Source organism: Phaenicophaeus curvirostris, chromosome 5, assembly GCF_032191515.1.
Source record: "Phaenicophaeus curvirostris isolate KB17595 chromosome 5, BPBGC_Pcur_1.0, whole genome shotgun sequence".
Classification (NCBI taxonomy): domain Eukaryota; kingdom Metazoa; phylum Chordata; class Aves; order Cuculiformes; family Cuculidae; genus Phaenicophaeus; species Phaenicophaeus curvirostris.
Window position 1 is genome coordinate 27202040 of NC_091396.1, and position 21286 is coordinate 27223325.

Consider the following 21286-nt stretch of genomic DNA (forward strand, 5'->3'; position numbering starts at 1 on the left):
TTAGGTGCCAAACATCCTGATCTGGCTATGAAGAAATTTCAATGCAGTTTCTCCAAACTCCTCTTTCAAAAGAGACAGGATGTTGAAGGCTATTGGGGAAAAAACATTAAAATTGTGGCCAGCACATTGCTAGGAATTAGAGCAAGTCAGTTGTCGGGGCCTGAGGAAATCTATTTATAAAGGTCTCTCTACCAGCCCTAGACCAGTGCGATGATAGCATCAGTCTGAAGCTCTCTCTGTGGTCCCCTTCTTGGGATTATTTCTGTGTATTCACAAACACCTGGAAGCCACCCTCTTAGTGTTTTTTGTCCATGCGTCGTTCCACAGCTTGTAGCAACAGCTCTGAGTACTGTTCCAGCAAAGCTAGTGTCTGCTCATCTCCCAAACTCTTGGGACTCAGTAGGTTGGCACCACATCCCTCATTCAGTGAGCTAGCGGTATCTTGTGGCTTCACCAGTAACTCGTTAACCTTTGGAAGCTCTTCCTCGTCCTTCAGAGAGTCCAATTCTTTCTTCATTGAGGAGAACGTTTCTGTCAGAAGGCCCGCTATTTTATCTTTGTCAGTAGAAGATTCCGTATCATTTAACACCTGAAAACAGAGAAGGAAAATTAAAAAAAAAAGAATGCATTGGGCTTTGGGTAGAGCACCAATAAATGGTTCCAGCCCTTTAAGGAAGCGAAGCCATGAAGATTTGCAGACCACTCAAGTGTTATGTTCTTCAATGTTCAAGACTGCCAGTTCAGTCATATAGCAGGGCATGCATCCCATACTGCCAGTCACACAAAATCCAGAGGCACTACTGCAATAGGACAGAGACGGGAAGCACATTTTTGGGTAGGGTTCTCCCTTATACTGGGCCTAAGGAGGTGCTGTGTTTCCCAGATGCAGCATAGGGCCACAGTTTCTTTTTCTTCCTGTCTGCCAGCTGCAGTCAGTCACAAAAACAGAGCAAGGTCAGGGAGCTAATGCAAGCGCTAAGGCCAGAGCTGCTGAGGACCACACGGCAGAAGCTCACTGTGGAACTTTCACACCCACTACAGGAGATGTGACAGATCAGTGCTAAAGCCAAGAAACAATGAGCTGTTCTATTGCTGTGTGTAACTGGTCTGGCAATGAGAGGGACAGGTTCCATGTTCCCTCTCACAGCTGGATTCCCATGGTATCTCGTATTTGCTAATCTTTTTCCCAGGCAAAGACAGAGAACAGATGGGGATAATAGAACTTCAAGCTCCTACAATACTTTGTATCTCTGAAGCACTGTATAAATGTTAACTAAATCCCCAATTCGTCTTTGAAAAAGACTGTACTGTTATCTTCAGTTTACAGATAGGCTAACCAGACCGAAAAGTTAATTGATTTGCTCAGAGTACCATAGCAAGCCATTGGAAAATCCAAAAGTTGGAAATCAAGAGTTCCTGCCTCCCCAACTGAAGCTTAATGCGCAGTCAACTGGACAATCAGGCAAGCTTGCATCACTGAACACCAAGTCAAAACAGGGCATTGAGCCAGCAGGCACATACATTCGATGCTCACAGGCTGTAAAGCCAACCTACTGTAATAAAGCTTATGTTTGAGGTCACTCACCATGCGGTAGAGATGAATGGCTTTGCGCATGCTCTGCTGGAGCTCAGATACCACACGCTCACATTGCTCTACGCTGATGCACAATTCTGGAGGGAAGGTAAAAATAAAAACCCAAAATAAGGCATAGAGATACTCCAATATGCACAATCTCACAGTTGTGTAAGAAAACTTTTTATTTTTTAAATATATATATTTGAAAGACCATGTGCACACAGTTGTTATTCAGTTTGTAGGGCTGGTTTGAGCCAATCATTAAACAGGGAAGTTCTGCATGGGCTTCCCTTCATACTACCTGGAGATGCTGCTTGTTTCAAGCATTCCTATTTTTCCAGTCTTTAGCATATCAAAAGTAAGCAATTTTTTTTTCAGATTGCACATTTTTGTTACAGTCTAGGATAGTCAGAGATTACCCATGCCATTCTCAATTATAATTAAAGTCAAGTTTGAATGGAGGCTTCCAGTGGCAAAAGGGAGTGACATGAGAAGCCTCTAATTTAGCCTCCACTTAGTCTGAAATCTAGATGCTCCTCCTCACTTATCTTTCTGCACAGTATAGAACTAAGTGCTGACGATGAAGCGTTATACTGAATTATTAACATCCTCTGCTGAGGACTGAGATCCAGACGAGTGTTAAAAACCAAACTCAATCACAACAGAATCATATTTCTGAGAAACCTATCTATCTAGCAGCTGCTGATAGATTGTAATCTGAAATAGAAAAATAAAAGAAAGCAGCTGAATGACACCATCTTCTGCCTTCCCCCACCAGATATTATCTCCAATGCATCACAGTTGAAGGTCTGCAATGTTAGGCATAAATCATGAACAAAGACATAAGACACAAACACGATGCGCAGTTATCTTCAACTTGTAAAGGCCTGGACAAAGGCCATTCGACTTCCTTCAGTTACCTAAACCCAAAACTTGGTCACATTAGCCTTATTATTTCTGCAGTTCCAAGAACATCATCTTTGAACAGACTGGAGGGGACCTTTATGAATACATCTAGATTATGTATAAACAAATACAGCTGGAAAAACATCTATTTATATATAAACAAACACATCTAGAAGAACAAAGGAACATAAACAAATGCTTCCATATGCATTTTTTGTTCCCAGATCACCCAACTTTGTAGAGTTTGAGCACAATTAGCTTCAGCACAGTGAAAGATTCTTGCCTCTTTTTTTTAAACCTTTTTTTGCAACCCCTCTCCTCCCCTCTTTTTGTTTTAAATCCAGTTGTTTCTTCTCATGATAATTTCTGGATTTCTCCGCTGATCATGTTTTGTAATGCTGGTCTCCAGCTTTGTGAGCTGCCAGTCCAGAGAATGGTCACAAACATAACAAATGCATTTTCTGCCTCTGGTGTGCAGAGCAGAGTGCTTAAGAAACAGGGACTATTAAACATGGCAACAGCATTAAGCACATCTGCAGTATTTTAAGTAGATGTCAAAATGCTTTAACAAAACGAATTCTCTTTATCTATAGCAGTTATACAAGCAGGAAAATGGAAGAACAGAAAAATTAAGTGGAAGCCCAAAGTCACAGAGCAAGTCAGAAGCAGAACAGGTCTCAGTCAGCCCTACAGTTCTAATCTAAAACGCCACACTATGATCCATGGAAGCCACAGTAAACTTTTTACAGCAATGGCCAACTTGGATCTAAACAGATTTCCAGCATCTACCACTATAAATGTGGGAACCACAGTCTGCAAGAAGATGAAGGTTGATTGCTATCTGGTGAGAAAAAATAATTGTGGAGCCACGCTGCTATATCATCCTAACACACTAAATGATGCTGCTAAACACACTGTCAGGGCATGCTATGTTTTGGGAGCTGCTTTTAAATAAAAATAAAAATTAATGCTGCAAAAATATTTCCTCTTTGCGCCATGTGCTAATTCTGCAAACAAAAATTGCTAGCAACTGACCAAAAAAACATGTGATATGTAGCTTGATCTCCATGTTTAGAAGAGAAAACTCAACTTAAAGAGTACAGACAACTGGACTATTGCTTCTCTTCTACAGAATATGATTCCACAGCTCTGGGCTGCCTCACCCTGTAGGGGAAAGGTCTGAAAGTTTCAGATGCACTTGCTGTTCTACAGAGCATCTACTCTCTGGTATAAGAGCAGCAGGTCCCTCAGCAACAGTACATTTCCTGTTTCACATAAGAGCGTTTCAGTCTTAGGGTGTTTGATCCCTCTAGAAATGCATTAATAAAAATAACTGTGCATCAAAACCAGATTATCCTTCTGCAATGCTTTGGTGCCAAAATATCACACTTAACCACTGCAATGTATGGTGGAGCAGCCTGGCACCACAGAAGGTAATTGATCAGAGGATTACAGAGCTGTCCCTTCTCAGGTATGAATAAGAATAACATAGCAAAAGGGATTAAAACTGTGCAGCCCCCTGAAGGTACAAGGTATCAGTGCAGTGGTTAACATCCAGCTTACTACCACACAATTGAGCTGTGCTTTCCAGGAAGGATATTTCCTTTCAGGTTGTGACACAAAAGAAAAATCTCTGGATCTTTCAGTCCCACAGCATTTGGTGGGTCTTCTCTGCCACTGGAGGTTTTCCTGCCTTGGAGGACAGGATTTTTGCTTCACTTTGAAGTTACCTGGTAGTTTTCATTTGATTGAGGAGCCTTAAGCCAGGAGCTGTAAGAAATCCAAGAGCTGTTTTCAGCAAGTAAAGCCGTTTCCTACCTCTTACCCTTTTCTCCAAATGAAAGGTAATTAAAAAATTAATCCATGTTCTTTATGCTCAAATCCAAAGTCTAGGCCTGCATGTGCATGGCATATCCAGTTTGCAGATACGTCCTCAAAGCAAAGGGATAGCAGCACAGAGAATTTCTCGCTCTCACAGGCGACTACAGCAAAGGAACTTACCTTAGTCAAGCCTTATCTCATGTGAGAAAACTGTATGCAAACCCTTCTAGACCCTGCACACTTGTACATTAAAAAAAGTAAAGCTTGAGCTGCCTGCCTTAACTTCACTGTCACTATTACCTGTGCTTGCTAGGTTCAGTTAAAACATGTTGGCCTGCTACTTTATCTGCTGGTCAGTCATTTTCCAAGAGGGGCATGGGAGATGTAACCGACATACACTCATGGGGATTCCCAGCATGTCACCATGTTAGCATTGACCAGAAAGCAACATGAACACCTACAGGTAATCATATGACTGAAAATATAAGAGTGCTGAGGCTTACAAAACATTCAGCTAATGAGGACCTTCAGACATAAGACCCAGAGGAAATGGAAATTAAAGACTCCGAAAAAGATGTCAGGTTGAAGAAGTGTCTCACCATTAAGGGGATGGCTTATGGAGCGAGACAGGTGCAGACAGGACGAGACAGGCCAGAAGCTGGACGTAAAGAAATGTGATGGGATCGTGAGGCGATTCACAAAGACAGGAGACAGAAGGGGGAAGGTAAGAGATGGGTATCCATGCACACCTGAGACCTGTGCCAAGGCAGTTATAGATGTAGGAGACCTCGGCCTGATGGGGTCTAGTGGGCAAAGTCCAGGTTGGTCATCTAGCACACAGGCAATGCCAGTGATCCTCTCCCGGCACCTGGGCAGTGTGCCCTCAGGAGGCTTTAGGTGCCGACCCTCTGACAACTCCCTCAGTTTTGGATTACTGGCCCCTGGCTCTTCCTGGCAACCTGTCCTTGAGACTGGATTCTCCACTGCACTGTCCTTCGCAACTCCTGTTGGGATCTCTCTACCAGGAACCAGAGACCCAGCAGCCTGATTCTCCCTCTTGGAGGCTCGGACCTCAGGATAAGGGAGTTTCTTTTTACAGGCCCCAGAAGGTGACCGCGGAGACTGTGGCTCAAGCAGAGTTTTTGTTTTGGTAGTGGGTGAGAAGGAGGCCAGTGTAGGTCTATCAGGCAATGGTTTGGGAATGTCAAGAATCAGATGTGCTCGGTTGGATGATGCCAACTTGCTGTGGAAGGACTTGGGAGATGAGCAGTTTGCAGCTGGCTGAAGTGCTGGCTTCACTGGAATGTTTTCTTTCACTGGTAGCTTCAACTTCTCAGCATCTGCTGTGAAACTAAACTGTGTCTTCTCTGCCACCGGAGGGCTAGTTCTCCCATCCATCAACATTTCAGTGGAGTAACCAAGGTACAGATTTTCCCCTACAGATACGCTCCTTGACATCTTAGCCCGGAAGCTGGTTGTTGGGTTCATGTACGACTTTGGTTTTGCAGCCCTGACATCTTTGGCTAGCAGAGCACCAGGTCCGTCAATCTTCAACATACTGGCTGATAACACCCTGCAATTGTTAGGTCTGGGATCCTTCTCAACCACCAAAAGAGTCTGAGGACGCTGCTTGGCAGAGGATATCACTCCAGGACCCTTATCTGTGAAAATTAAACAGACAAACATACCAAAAATAGACAAGAGCCTGCAGTGAATTCCAAAATCAGCAAGTACCAGTGCTGCTCCAGCCTGTGTGCCTCAGCTCAGCCCTGGAGAAGGGGTACAGAACCACTTCTTCAGGTTAGCATCACCAAGCCTCAACAGCCTGCTTTTTTGCCCATCTCTTGCACACCACTGCTTACCTGATGAGAGACTTGTTCGTCACGTGGATAGCCAGAAGACCTCAGACCACTGTGACCATTAACAGATGGGCCAGAGGAAGCAGGCAAAAACTTATATATGATGTTGTGGTTATAAGTTTTAGTTTTTAAGGACGAACTGAGTGCTTATTGATGGTTCATGAGTTGATTGTTCCAAAAATGGAGTTCTTTCACACAGAATGCCTGGATACAGAAAGCTCCCTCTTACTGTATCCTCCTTCCTACTTCCTCTCCTCTCCACCCTGGGGAGCTTCAGTCCTGGCCTGGAGCAATCACCCACAGCAAGAGAGACTTTCTTTGCAAATAGTTTATTTTACCCTTGGCATTGCTCCTCCCACAGCTGCCAGATAAATATCAGAGACTGATAATTAGGAGACAAGCATCTGCATTATGAATTAAAAATACTTTCCCTTGACAGGCTAAGAGTTAGAAGACAGGCTAAGAGTTAGAAGACATTCAAAGCCTGTAGCTCAGAATGCAGAAAGACATAAGCTTAATTTAAGACATAAGCTACTCGAGCTCAAATATCCCCACTTCCTTCTCAGATTTATACTATCATTCCAGCCTGTGTCCTTACCCTCATGAACGAGGTCATGAACTGACTGTGCCTTCCTCATCACTCCATTCACAGGGCCTTCTGGAAAGGATGCAATAACCCGTCCAGGAGCCATCTCAACACTGCTGGCCTCCAAAGTTGATCTGTTTTTTTTCTGGACACAAACAGCCCGATTTGAATTTACACTGTCCAGGAGGTGGCTGTTCTCCAGTGCATCACCAGGATGGCTGCTGCCATTTTTAAACAAGTCTGGTGTAACTCGAATGGTCTGGATTGGAGGCTCGATGGTCTTTGAATCCAGTATCAGATTTGACGATGAGAGTGACAATCGTCTGGAGAAGACGATAAAGAAATCCCAGTTAAAGTAAGTAAGCACATTGCCCTGGACAAACAGGCACATGCATTATGCCAGTTTCTCTATGGTAAAGAGCCCTTCTCTATCTTGAATTTTTATTTTTTAAGTAAAAAATGCCCTACATTGTTACCACTTCATTCTACTCATCCCTGGAAGCACTGGTCTTCAGGCATTAGACCTTAGGCAATGCAATCACAAATACCATTGCATCACTGTTTCCAGGGGGAACACTATAAAAGGTGAAGGCGAAAGAGAAGGAAAAATTCCAGGCAGAGGGAAGATTGGGAAAAGTCAGGTCAGGTCTTTTCTCTCAGCTCACCTTGCTAACAACAAAATCTTTTCAATTCTAAGATACTTTTAAAGAAAGTAATTAGGAGGCAACTTTCAATCTGGCATGTTTGAACAGCTGAACAGATTAAAAGTCCAGTGTTTTTCATAATCTAAAAGTATCTCTCTTGTTACATCTCTAGAGCACCAGTGATTTCCTTCACTCACCATTACAACTCTCCAGAAGCTTACACAATAGCTAAGCATTGACTTTCTTCCTAATCATATAGTCCCAATGTGAGACAGATTGAAGCATTCCTGACAGCAGCAATGACAAAACCCAAATCAACAAAAGTATTTACTCCGATTTTGTTTGTTTGTTTGTTTCTTTGGTCTTTTGTTGTTTGTTTTCGGGTGTGGTTTTTTTTTTGTAGGGACTTATTTTTAAACAACAAGAGAAACAGCTTGGAGAGGCCTTTTGAAGTGCTTTAGGGTTGAAGGTTTTTTTGAAGAATAATATCCCCAGGGAGGTTTGTATGAGACACCAGAACACCCTGTGAAGGCATGGGACCAAGAAACACAGATGAGTAGGAAAGGGCTGTAAAATAAAGGAAAAGTTGACAAGCCTACTTTCATTGTCCAAGCTGAATGAAATGCAAAAGAATAAACAGAGCATAAACAGTAAAGAATAAACTGGTTGATTAGCAATTCCTCCAACTTAATCAAGGCATTAATCGTGAGACAATCAAGCACATTGTTGAAAGAGGAAAAAGAACAAAACAACAATGTTGCAGCTAAGGGGACATAGAATGTCCTGTCCAAATCACAAGGGTCTGCAACCAGCCTGCCAGGTGGTAACACTTTGCTGTGTCTAGGCACACCAAGGCCAGAAGTTTGCTCAACTATTTGGACCCTAGGCCTAGAACAAGACCTACTTGCACTAGTAAAAGCAGACAGATAGAAACACGCAAAATAAGCAGAGCCATACCTGAGAGCCAGGGACTGGGAAAGAAAGCGAGAGGAAATGCTGAGGTTTTCAGTTCTTTCTAGATTCCTACATGAGCCACCTAAAAATTTTGGTTAAAAGGGAGAGAGAAATGGAGCAGTTTAGTTACAGAACAAGCATTCTGACACATGCATTTTTTTATCACAGAGACTATCAAATGTTTCCCCTCCTCCAAGGGGATTTTTTTGAGCTAAAACCTCAGACAATGAAATAATTTCATTGCCTTTGCCCATTCTGTTCTACTTCGCTTATTCTGCCTTAAACTACTACTCTCCCTAAGGATACGACTCCTCCTTCTTTGCTTCCCTTTGTGTACTATCCTGCCTGTAGGACTGCGAGGCACTGGCATGAAGCAGAAAGCAAAACAATCAAAGGAGACAAAAAAAAAAAAAGAATAACAAAAAAGAAAAACAGACAACTCGCATAGATATTTCTGCCTGCAACCACTACCAATTCCAAAAGGTATGATTTATTCTGGACTTGGTTGACAAAGACTAACCAGCTCCTTTGCCACTCAGATGCCTCCTCTTATTCTCTCCCTCCACCCAGCATTTCAGTCTTTTCTTTTGTGACATTCGTTATGCCTCAATATACCACTAGAGGCCACTACATGTCACCTGTGGGGCGGGGGGAACACACATTCAATAACTTCATATACAACAGGAAAAACTAGTCTGGAAACAAGAGTACAGCTCTTCAGGATTCCAGAGATAATACTTAACCCAAAATGACAGGGGCCTAAATCTCGTCCACACACAATTTACAAGCAATCTGATGAAGTTAACAGATGTTAATCTTCTTTAGGCCTCCCTACATTGGTTCCCCCTTTTTGCTTCCTTGTACAAATACACCCATGAAAGCCGAGCAGAACTTTTAGCTCGATTTGATATATACAAGGGACAAACCTGGAGTGACCTCAGAAAGTCCCCCCGCCAAGCTGTACCTTTTCCATCCGTGCTGCCCAGGGTCCCAAAATGCTGCTTGAGAAACTTTTCCTGATCAAGTGTCTGGGGAATTTCTCCCTCTGGCATGCTAGTACCCACGTCTTCCTCTCCTTCCTCTCCCTCCAGGTCTGAGATGCCATCCACACTTAGGGGCTCAGTGCTTTCAGAATCTGGGAAAAGGCAAGAAAACCCAATGCTGTAACAGCATAATCACAGTAACACTAGCCAGGTTAAAATAAAATATTCAGCAAAGATGCTAAATTGAACCTAGAATGTTGAAGTAAAAGTCGGTGACCATAAACCTACCATATCCCACAAACAGCATCGCCCATGGGATAATCAAACTAGACCTGCCCCCTCATCTAGCAAAGTAAAAGGAAGTCAAAGGTACACAAGGAAAGTGCACTTTAACCAACACCTGCTTCTATAGTGGCTTCACTGAAATACCTGTTCAAATGCACCTGAATCTTTACAGTAAAACTATCAAGGCTAATAGGACTGTGACATCAGTTCAGCTCATGAATCATGCAAGAGGACCGTGTATTAGAGATCAGGATAGCAACTGATAAATATGGCACAGAACCACTCCAGTAAGTTTCTGCAGTGTTCCACATCACATAAATACATTTATAACATCTCTGCATCTTACCTTCATTCGGATGGTCTGGGCTGGACAGACGACTGCTGCTGTAATCTACAGAGCAGGCACTGTCAGGACTGTGTTTGTCTGGGCATCCATTACTGTGATAAGCTCTACTTAGCTTCCCATGGGGCAATGCTTTTACCTGGAAATCACTACAAGAGAGATGGGAAACGTACAGCACTAAAAAGAGATATTGTAAAAGATTACATATATAAAACAGAACATTCTAACACTAGTAAGGCCTTACCTGTGTTAGTAACACCTTTGATTATAAAGTAAGGCTTTAAAGAGAAAAAGAAGTTGATTTCTCTCATCATTACACAGTACATTTTTGCATTTCATTAAGCTTGGACAGTGAAGTCTCAAGGGGACTGTCTGACTTTCCGCATGTTGTCAGCTGCCCACAGTTACCAGGGAGCAGCACAGCACCGCCCGGGCTCAATTTCCAGCACAGGTGAGGAACAAATGCAGAGGTTTATGTAATGAAAAAGGGATTAAACCCAGGGCTATTCCTGTTATGACAGTAACTCCAGTTTGCCATAGATTTGAGCCTTCTATGATGCAGAAGTCACTCAACAGAACTAAATAGCAATTACCATGGCATTAAATGGCAGTTTTCAAACACTATATACTTTAAGATATGTCCAGTCTGTATCCAACATCACCAGAGTGCCTTCCTTTCTTTACATGATAGAGCTGCACATGCTGGAGTCTGCTCTGTCCAATTGTTATCATAATAAAATTAAAAATGTAAATAAAGAGAAACTGGGAGAAATCTAGCAGCTTCAACTGCAAAATCTTGGCATGCACTCTTGCATAAAAGCCTGTCTAAAGCTGTCAGCCCACTCTTTGTACCAGAGCAGGAGGAGACAGAGGAAATTAAACAGCTATTAGTATTACGTAAAGAAGGATAGGGAAGAATAAAACTTCAGGAAAGGAAAATAATGGAGCACAGAACGAAACAGAAAATTCAGTGAGGTAAAACTAAACCAGAAGAAATAGCAGAGGATGTAAAAAGGTCTCCATTCTCTCAGTGTTCTTTTCAACTCCATCTACCTCACGCAGGCCATTCTATTTCTATAAAACAGTCACCATATACTACTTTTGTTAAATTCTTGCCCTTGCAAACTTCTGGGTTCAAAATTGTCATAAATAATAGTGTCCTATCATTTCTCCTGGGCAGATATTTCACTTCCATGCATACATCACTACTGGGTGGTTTTCCAGCTTCCGCATTTTCTCTTGCTTATTTGAGCCTAGATAAGGAAGAAAGCAAAAAGGCTGCTCTCAAGTTGTTTATTCAAGAAAAAAAAACTTGAAGGAGGTTGCTAATGTATCGTTTCCTCAGAAGAAAGATTATTTTAATGGCGCTTTCTTAGTTTCAGATTCCTTTAGCATCAGGCTGGCATAAAACTCTCAACTAAATACGCCTGGCATCAACCAAACAGTAAGTCAACTCATCCAAGTGACCACACAAGCTGCAAGCAAAATAAAACAGAAATGTCTCAGCCATGCACAGCAGAGAGCTTATTTTTAACCTGCTAGGGTCTGTGGGATGGATTTCATCTTGCTCAGGGTAGATTACACACTCCTCACTCTCCGAAGGTTCCAGTTCCTGAGAGAAAATCCCCTCTTCACAAGACACAAGCTGAATCACTTGGGGTCTCACACAAGACTGGTTATCTTGGGGAGGTATTGAGTTGGCAACCTGGTTTAAAAAGAAAGAAAACTAGATTATTACAGTGTTTTCTTTAACTTGACAGACTACTACTGTGGTTTCCTATTTTGTTTCCTGTTTGCAATCCCTAAAATTCTCTGGTAGAGTACTGGACTCCCCATCCCTCTTTGACCGCACATCAGGAGCATAAGCCACTTGACAACAGGTTCTTCCATTACCATTTATTGACTAATCAAACATAACTCAGATGTCTGTGAGCCACACCTGAAAAACATCAACTTACTGCACACAGCAAGCCCAGTCCTTTTCTTGGTCACACAGTTACAAAGGAAGGAAAAACTCTAATGAAGTTAGGCATCAGGACAGACTGCTACTGGAAAACAGGCATTAGCTTTCTGAGGTATGAACACACATTACTTGCTGTGACCCATTGATGGAAAAATTAAAGAGAACTTAATCTAGCACAGACTACAACTAAGGGCATCATATGAGCCACATTTCAGTGGCTACTGGAGTCAAGACACTGCACTACAACAGAGTGAGTGAACAGGTAATCAGGTACACATCTGTAATTCCAAGCTCAGCTTCTTGGCTTGCTTTTGCCATACATAATCAGAGCTAAAAGAAAACACAAGGTCTTCCCTGTCATTGGAAAGTAACCTTGGTCCCATACAGGGTCTGCTGTAAGATGGCAGAGTTAACATGTTGCAGGAGTACTAATGATAAAAGAGCTATCTAAATAGGTTTCTGAGAAAGCACTTGAGGCCACCTCTAAAAATATAAAGAATGGCATCAAGCAGAAATCACGAAGTCACAGAATGACAGTGTTTGGAAGGGACCTCAGGAGATCATCTAGTCCACCCCCTCTGCTACAGCAGGTTCACCTAGAGCAGGCTGCACAAGAATGCATCCGGGCAGGTTTTGATTATCTCCAGAGAAGGAGACTCCACACCCTTTCTAGGCAGCTGTTTCAGTGCTCCATCACCCTCACAGTAAAGAATTTTTTCCTCATGTTCAGATGGAACTTCCCGTGCTCCTGTTTGTGCCCATTATCCCTTGTTCTGTCACTGGGCATCACTGAGAGGAGTGTGGCCCCATCCTCCTGACACTCGTCCTTTAGATATTTATAAGCATTGATAGGATCCTCTTTGTCTTCTCTTCTCCAGGCTAAACAGACTCAGGTCTCCCAACCTCTCCTCATAAGAGAAATTTTCTAGTCCCCTGATCATCTTCGTGACCCTCCACTGAACTTTCCTGTAGTTCCTTGCCTGTCTTGAGCTAGGAAGCCCAGAACTAGACACAAAATATAAATGTTTAAATATTATTACCTACACTTAGTAAATGTAGGTAATAATAAACATAAGCACGACAGACGCACTTGGAGCAGGTTCACCTCCTCAGAGTAGTACTGCACTTACTGCATTGACGTGCACAAGAAGATCTGCCTGCTCTTCTCTGTCATCCCCATTGCTGTTCTGAGACAGTGAGTCTCGACTTGGAGAACGGGAAACAGAGAAAGACTCCAACTGACGCAAGTCAAGCATGGATTTCACAGTCATCTCTATGTTGCTGGTTGTCTGCGACCAGCGCCCACGTTGCCGGGGCATTTTGTTCATTGGTGCTTCTGAGCGCTGGATTGCTGCAATCTCTTTGGCCTGAAGGAAATTGAGGGAAAGACAGTCTTAGGGACTGAGTTCTGCTGATGGAAAAACAGGAGAGAAAACACAAGACCCACAGAAAAACACAATTATGTGCATCTCCATATAAGTCCCAAAGCTGTCTGTGAGACTGCTTAAAACTCCTCCCTTAATCATAAAGCATCAAGTAAAGATGATACTTCTGTTGCTGCTTCTTGCATAACTGAACATTTAAATGCCTCGCTTGGATCCAAGCATATGATCAGCTACAGGACCACGTGAGATTGAGGCCAAAAATGAAGCATAACATCTAATGGAAAGATACCAATGTAAAAATCCCAAGTAAAATTGTCCCCATAAACTACATTCTATTTTGCCACCCCCAAGTTGTTCTTCACAGACATTTCTCAATTGTTTCCCATCACAGCTGCACCTTTCCCACCAATGCCAATGAAGTTTTCAGTCTTCATAGGAATTTCTTTTCCAGTTTCCCTATGACAAGATATACAATTTCAATGTTTAGCAACTCACCCTCCTCATTTCCCAATGAGAAAGGCTTCTTGAGAGGGTAAGGTCTGGATCTGGAAAGGGAAAAAGATATATACCTAGTTGACATCCTTGGCCAGTAGTCTAGCTTTTAAAAAGACCTCTTACCTCATTTTTCCTCAAAGGGAGCATTCCTATACCTTCTGAACTAGCAGACCACTGCCAACGCATGCTTTCCCACAGGCTAGCAAATCGCCATATCAAAATTTTAACACAGACATACTGTTTTAAATAAGATTTTTGCTGACTCAGCAGACCCATTGCAGAACACTTGTCACAATGCAGGGGTCCACCAAAGGTTGGGGGAAAAAACCTGCTCCAAAACACTGTAGTATCTGTGGTAAAAATACTTATAACTAGTAATGGCAATCTTTACCGTAAGTTTTATCAGACATCTCTAGAATCCTCTGTAAGATGTCTTTTGGCTCCCATGGACTTCTAACAGCTTATAGACCCAAGCCCAGGACACAAATTCAAAATTTGTTTGCACAGTTGGAACTAGCATGAAACTTGGAAATCTAACAACCAAATTTCTCAGAAAGCTCCAAAATGTAACCCCCTAGAGATGCAGGAACGGGCAACTGCACATTACCCGTTGGTGTCAATTCATCTGATTACGTCTTGGTCTTTCTCTTTCTGCCCATGTCTTGTTACCCTTCAGCCAGTGTCTCTCATCCTCTCACCACTTCATGTTCATGCTGTTTTTCTCCAAAGTTCCCCATGCCCCACTCCCATTTATACCTGAGTCTTTCTCAGTGTTGCAGCTGGACTGAATATGGAAAGACTTCAGCCCACGTAACTCATCTTCATCATTCCCTTCATCTTCACCATCCTTGTCACTGTCTGATGAGAGTGCAGGCACAGAGGACAGGGCAGAGATGGACTCATGCCTGGGATGTAGGAATTGGAAGTGATATTATGGTCCGAATCAAGAACTTTCCACCATTTCTATCCACACACCAGATAGTTCTCCACCTTATATCCACCCACAATGAGCAAGCTCCCTCAGCTCTCTCAAACAGCCCTCACTCCAGCAAAACTCATCTCTGAGAAACAAGGCAAGTTAAACCCTGCACAAAGTTGTGTATAGTCTGCCACAGCAATGGTCTCATACATGTGGATGGATGACAGAAATCAGAAGTAAATGAGTCTCAGAAAGTCAAGTAGAATTAAATTTGGTCTTCCATTTCAGATCCCACCAATTCATAAGGTCAAAAAGGTAGAGCATATTTGAAAGGCAAATATCCTTCCCACCCTTAAGCAGGCCCTCTCTAGAACTGTTCTACACATCAAAAATGTCACACACATACTCCCTGATTGCTGTCAATCAGGTATATGGCAAATTATAACATAAGAGACAGATTCATATCAAGGATCACACACACAGAACCTGAAGGCACAGCCCACACACCATAAAGAGCACCATGCTGCCTTTTTTAGCCTTCAGGCACAAGGAATAATGTAAAACATATTTTTGGCAGATCTTTAATCGAAGTAGATCAGACAAGTGTTCCCACACAGACCTCGGAGGCACTCTCAGCATAAAATTCTCCAATACCAACCAGAAAGACTTACCAACACCAATCTCTATCTTCCCCCTTTCTTCTTCTCTTCCCTTTCCTCTCTTTACCCCTTCAGTCAACAGAACCAAACAAACTAATGCACTTTGGACAATAATTGAACAAATGAAGAATCCCTAACAAATAAAGTTGAGTAGTGCCCATTTAACCTAAAGTGCCAAACTCATCATTAGTAACATTTACAGGATATCACTGGTAGGTGTTGAGTGCCAAGCATTATTCATGAAATAAAAATAGCTCATCCATCAAATACAAAGCAGCGTGGCAAGAGACCAACTTCTCCTGCAGCTGACAGATAGCAGGCAGTACTGAAATACGGTAAAAAGTAGTTAAAGTATTTTAATCTTTTCTCTCCCTATTTAGTGGCAGCATTAAATTTCCATTTTATTACGAGTGACTGAGCAATAAATACCCAATGCTTTCAAATGAACTTCGAGGTGTTCTGGCAAAAAGCAGAGTTTAACTGACTGTATCACAGAATCACTAGATTGGAAAAGACCCACAGGATCATTGAGACTGCTAGGTCCTCCAGGAAAGCAGTTTCCTGTTGGCTGTCTTCATCCACTTTTGACATCTGAGTTTGTTAGTCACTTCGTCTTTTCTATCACCTCCTTGTGTGTCCATCTTATCACTCTCAGGTTCTTGTGTCATAGCAGGAGAATCCCAATACAGTTCAAGCAATACCATACATTTGAGGTTATGCCATGTTTCATTCTATGAGGTATATTACATTTATACCTGACAGGCAAGATCAGCTTTGTGTCAATAGCTTTGATAGTATCATTCTGTTTGTATCCTTTGTTGTAGTTTGAGGGACTTATTGAGGACAAAGGGTTAGATTATTAGACGTTTAAACATCTAACTGGTTGAACATCACTATGATGAGGTGATATGCCAAGGAAAGGTTATATGTTTGCTAAACTCCCTCCTGCATGTACTCTCATAGGTGTAAATGGAAAAGGGAGGATTGCTGTCAATGTGGTTTACATTATGGTTTACATTACAAACAGAAAGATGACCTCTGTCCATCAGATGGTGACTGACAAAAATAGCAAGGGGGGCAAAAAGTATATTCCAATATCCTCAAAGGAGCTGAGTAAGAGAATGTAAAACATATTTTGCAAGTCAGATGTGCATGTTTTAATACCTCTCAGGAAATGCCAAACATATTACGAAGTCACATGCCCAATACAAATGTAAGGTTATAGTGCATTATTCCAGAAAAAATTCATGCCTCTCTTCCACATCCTCTTTTATACAACTCAAATACATTTTTCAAACTCAGTCCTGTGACTTGAATGGAGATAATCGAATAGTATTTTCAGAAGACTCTTAGGCCCACTGACTGGAAACTAAGATACTCTTGAAAATGAAACAAGATCTTGAGTGTTTTAGCTGTTGTGCTTGCACAAGTCAATCCCTCAGTTTAGACTTCACAACTTTCTCCTTTCTTTCCCTATCTTCCTCTTTGTTCTTTGGACTTTCTTGTAGGCCTCTCTGTTGCGCATGTCTCTTCAACACTCTTCCTCAATTCTTGTTCATGCTTAGGTGGAAGACAGGATAATGTGAGGTGAGGTTTCACACATGGGAGCTGCTTCCAAAGAAGCACCACATGAGAGCATTTTGAAAGCGAAGGAATAAGATTTCTGTGTTTTGCTGAATTCCTGCTGAGAGTAGGCTAAGCCAAACCCCAACAAAGCATCCTTATACCAGAAGGAATGTTTCAGAGCAGCTATTCCAGAACAGCATGTACAGACATGTCCAATTCTCACAGTACAGGCCACTCACTTAGAGCAAAGATTTTAATCATCCTTGCTCTCGTCTTCTTCCTTTGCTGAGGAACTATCCCATTCTAGTACCATGCCTGGAACTTGTTCTGCACAGATGGGCAGAGCCAGCTGCAATTCAGCTCCTAGTTTCTGAAGGGTCTGCCAGTATTAGTTCTATGACAGCAAAGGTCCTCCAGCTAGAAAATCTTCAGGACACATACACAGACTTAAAAGTACCACGTCTTTATGGAGTTTTAGCATTAAGACATCACATATTAGGTACTCCGTATTCTTTTGCATGCCTTGAATTCAATCCTTCTCTCTTTTCTTAAAATAAAACAGGCAAGAACGGCAACTATCCACTTAAAGAGGTATGATGTCAGATTTCCTACTCTGATCTTCTGCTACTTAATACCTCAGCTTCAGGGGCATATTTATGAAACTAACATTCTGTATTGTAGAGATCACTAGCAGACTGCCTCCTCCTCCCCAGCCCTGCCCAAATGCCAAAGGGTTTTAAAAAGAAAGTTACCTTTCTTTTCCTCACAGAAAGATCACAGTGCTGATGACTTCAGCTTCCCTAGTGCTATAATTGAAGTAGCTAAGCAGAAACTTAGGCACCATTCTGATCTGGCATCAAAAGTCTGTCCTATTCTGACTCCTGGAAACCACACAGCTTTCCTGGACTGGACCAAATCTTCACTAAGAATTTGATAAGGAGCTCTTCTTTCCAAATATATCTGACAGCACACAGTACTCCTTCAGCATACATTTATGTTTTAGGCAATTCAATTCGAATAACATTTCTCTCTCCTGCTATTCATATTCAAGTTTCAGAAAAAAAGTGGCTTTTAAAATTAAAACAAACAAAAACAAATTGCTCAGCTAAAACATGACTATAAGCCTTGCAAACATTCCACAGTAAAATCAAGTCATAACTTCCCTTCCAAAAAATGAGATGACAAGCATTTCTAAACAATAAATGCATACTTGGATCAAAACCAAAACCCTATTAAAAGGCCTTTGCAAGACTTCTTCTCTGAAAATATAAATGGCTCAAAACCAAAACGTACCAGAAATATCAGCTGAATACAAAATCTCTCATCTAAAACAATCAAAGCTCCTTATGTTCAGCAGTTGAGAGAAAAGCACACATCAGCAGTTACCACAGCCAGAGGCAGAACTGAAAAACTCTTAGGGGCACTGTACAGAACTGTGGGTCATACAGGTCAGATTAGTTCCAAGTAACATCCCATAAAGGTGAGTCAGAAAAATCCTTCTGAGAAGGAACTTTAGTCTCTCCAGAAGTTTTTGGAGGAACAGAAGAGGCTTGAACTCTGCAGTTTGGAAGGAAGGTTGGATAGAAAGAGGTTATAATAAAGGTTTACAAAACCATGGTGACTACAGATAGCTGGATGCAGAACAATAGTTCACCAAAGCTCACAATATTCAGAAGTAGGGAGCTTTCAAAAAAAGTAGCAGGAGTGCAGTCTAATAGAGACAAAAAATGTCCTTCCTTCCACAGAGAGCAGTAACCTCTTAGAACTTGTCACCAAAGAAGGCTGCAGAGGCATATAATATTACAAAGTTCAAAAAGGATTTACACAAATTCAGTGGACAATGGATCTGTGACCAAATACTAAAGGGAACAAGTAGACATGTGCCTCCCAAGATACTCAATGTAACAATTTGGCATGAGGCAAATGGACACAAAACTTCATGGAGCCAAGCCCTTACACTGTCTCATTACACAGCATCTTTCATTGCCACTGACACAGGCAGTATATCAGGAACACTGGTTTGACCCAGAAAGGCATCTTCTGTGTGTTTACACTTCAGATGTTATTCACCTGGGCCAATCCCTAGCCTCCCAGTTACGGCTGGATAGAGACAGCGCTGTCCTGAACTGGAAATCTTCAGCTCCCCACTGACTCCTCAGCTCCATTTTACTTCCCCAGCATTATTTTGGTTATTCATCCTGTCATACGCTCATACTACAGAACAGAATGCATTCATTCCCCCACCAAATTCTAGCAATATTGTTCTAGAGAAAATCTCGTAGAACAAATGGCATATCACCAGGCAGGGAGCTTCCTTCTATTCCTATGAGCCCTTTTGAGACAACAGTTTTACACCACAAGATGCAACCCAACTCCCCACTGCAGACTACACAAACAGACATCGGAAACACAACCAAAACAGGTACAAGCACCTAGAAAACCATTCTCACTCAAGTTCATTAGATTTCCTTGTCCCACCTCAGTAATGCTGGTCCAATAGGCTCTTCCGCCATATTCAGTCCCAATCCAAAACGCTCTGGAGTTATGTTTTTGCTGATTGGCAATGACCAGAGCGGTCGATCAAAACTGAAAACAAGCTGTCAAAGCTGACCAAACAAGTCAACTCCAGGCTTGCAAAGAGGTTGCCAAACAAGTTTAATCAAGTGCCGGGCTTGGCATGGTACTAACACCGCCCTTCAGGAAGCACCTGTGATGGAAACAAGTAACACCGAATGCGGAAGAGGGCTGAGATTATCTGTCACAGACTGAGCCTCGGTAGGGTAAGGCTGCAGCTGCTGGAATAATGGAGAGTCTGCTATAAAAAGCGCATTGCTTCCTGAGTTCTCCCAGCATCATTATCGAATACATGTATTACACAAGACTTGTTTCAAGAATGAGCACATCAAGACTTTCCCAAAGAAAATAAGCAGATTCGTTTCAACATTATTTGCTCTGAAAGGGAGCGGGAAGCTCCTTGTGACACTCAACAAAACTAGCATGGTAAGTCCTCCAATGCTTTGGCACTTTTATATCCAGAACTCAATTTGTAGTCATTTGAAGGAAGAACATTGTGGGACGTAGCATCAAAAATCTGTTTACCTTTTTTACCTACTTTGATCCTATATCAGGTTGGTCAGGACTCCCCTGCATTGCTTACCATCAAATTACTCTCAGCTACTCACTAACTACAAAGAAATCAAATACAGTAACACTAGTAATCCATAATCCCCTGTCACTCCTGTTCTGTTTAAAAACAGGGTCTTTGTTTAAGCACCACTTTAAGAAAGGTCACCAGATATATTTAGATCTGTTCCATATGTAGGTTGTGGTAGCTTGTTTTTAGATACATTGCTTGCCGAGCAAAAATAATAATATGATTTAGCTGCCAGGAACTTTTCACATGGAATTTATTTTTATATTTATTATTTATATTATAATTATTTTTAGGTGACCTTTTTCAAAGCCTTCAGAAAATAGTTAACAGAGTAACAGCACAACTGTAAGAACTCTTCCAGAATTATGATCAACACGGCAAACTCATACAGCTCACAGGTATGTTTCAGTACTGACACTACAGAAAACAGCCTTTAAATTGCATTCAGCCTAGATCCAGATATCCTTATTCATGAAGGAGCAAAGCTTCCCTGGTAGGATGCTGTGTACCAGCCTCAATATTGCTATGTAAATTGCTTATTAAAGTAAATTAAGACATGAGGGACAATGCATACACTTTGCAATCAGTGAGGCAACAATAAGCAAGTCAGTCTGGAAGATCACAGTCAGGCTTTTATATCCAAAGTGGGGCACAAAACCCATGGCAAATCCAACAGAAGAAGAGAACTTTAGAAGACACCATCAGTGAAGACAGCAGAAACCTTACAGTTGAAACCTAGTGCCAACTTTTCATGTTAAACCCTACAGACCCAGCCATCTCTTCTTAATCTACTCTCCATACCTTATGAGTCCAGTTGTCTTGTGTGGAGGAGACTTTTCTGTCTGTTTCCCTCTCTGCTTCATGTCAGACAGTCGCTGCCGCATGTTGATGGTCATCTCTGAGCTCAGACGCCAGATAAAGATACAGCTGAAAGAGGGAAGGGTAAGGCTAGGGTCAAGTCTCAGTTCAGTTTATTGATATTATCAGTTAGCAGCATAGAAGCAAACCAGAGCCCCTATGTAGGTGTCAGGGAGAGACGCACACAGAAACAGCTTCACAGAAACTCGATCCCATCACAAATGTCATGACAAAATGGTAAAACCTGCTTGGCAAAGACTCCCTGTGGGTGAGAACAACTGTAGAGATATTTGCATAGAGTCATATTTGATCCTATACCTTTAATTTGAT

At 41.9% G+C, this 21286-nt stretch overlaps 1 protein-coding gene across 4 annotated transcripts in view; it reads right to left on the reverse strand.

The window, feature by feature from the left end:
- Nucleotides 1–70: 70 nt before the first annotated feature.
- The window catches only part of MAPKBP1 (mitogen-activated protein kinase binding protein 1), a 97705-nt gene continuing 76489 nt past the window's right edge, over nucleotides 71–21286 (reverse strand). For 2 of the 4 annotated variants that reach the window (XM_069857937.1, XM_069857938.1), the window contains exons 21-32: nucleotides 20900–21025; nucleotides 14557–14705; nucleotides 13801–13850; nucleotides 13051–13287; nucleotides 11493–11662; nucleotides 9961–10106; nucleotides 9311–9481; nucleotides 8350–8428; nucleotides 6761–7071; nucleotides 4903–5964; nucleotides 1586–1671; nucleotides 71–589 (exon numbers count right to left, since the gene is read on the reverse strand). In XM_069857937.1, coding sequence (XP_069714038.1) covers nucleotides 296–589; nucleotides 1586–1671; nucleotides 4903–5964; nucleotides 6761–7071; nucleotides 8350–8428; nucleotides 9311–9481; nucleotides 9961–10106; nucleotides 11493–11662; nucleotides 13051–13287; nucleotides 13801–13850; nucleotides 14557–14705; nucleotides 20900–21025 — 2881 coding nt within the window. In that variant the 3' untranslated portion in view covers nucleotides 71–295. The remainder of the gene's footprint in view (nucleotides 590–1585; nucleotides 1672–4902; nucleotides 5965–6760; nucleotides 7072–8349; nucleotides 8429–9310; nucleotides 9482–9960; nucleotides 10107–11492; nucleotides 11663–13050; nucleotides 13288–13800; nucleotides 13851–14556; nucleotides 14706–20899; nucleotides 21026–21286) is intronic. The other 2 variants (XM_069857939.1, XM_069857940.1) reach the window with 1 other exon arrangement.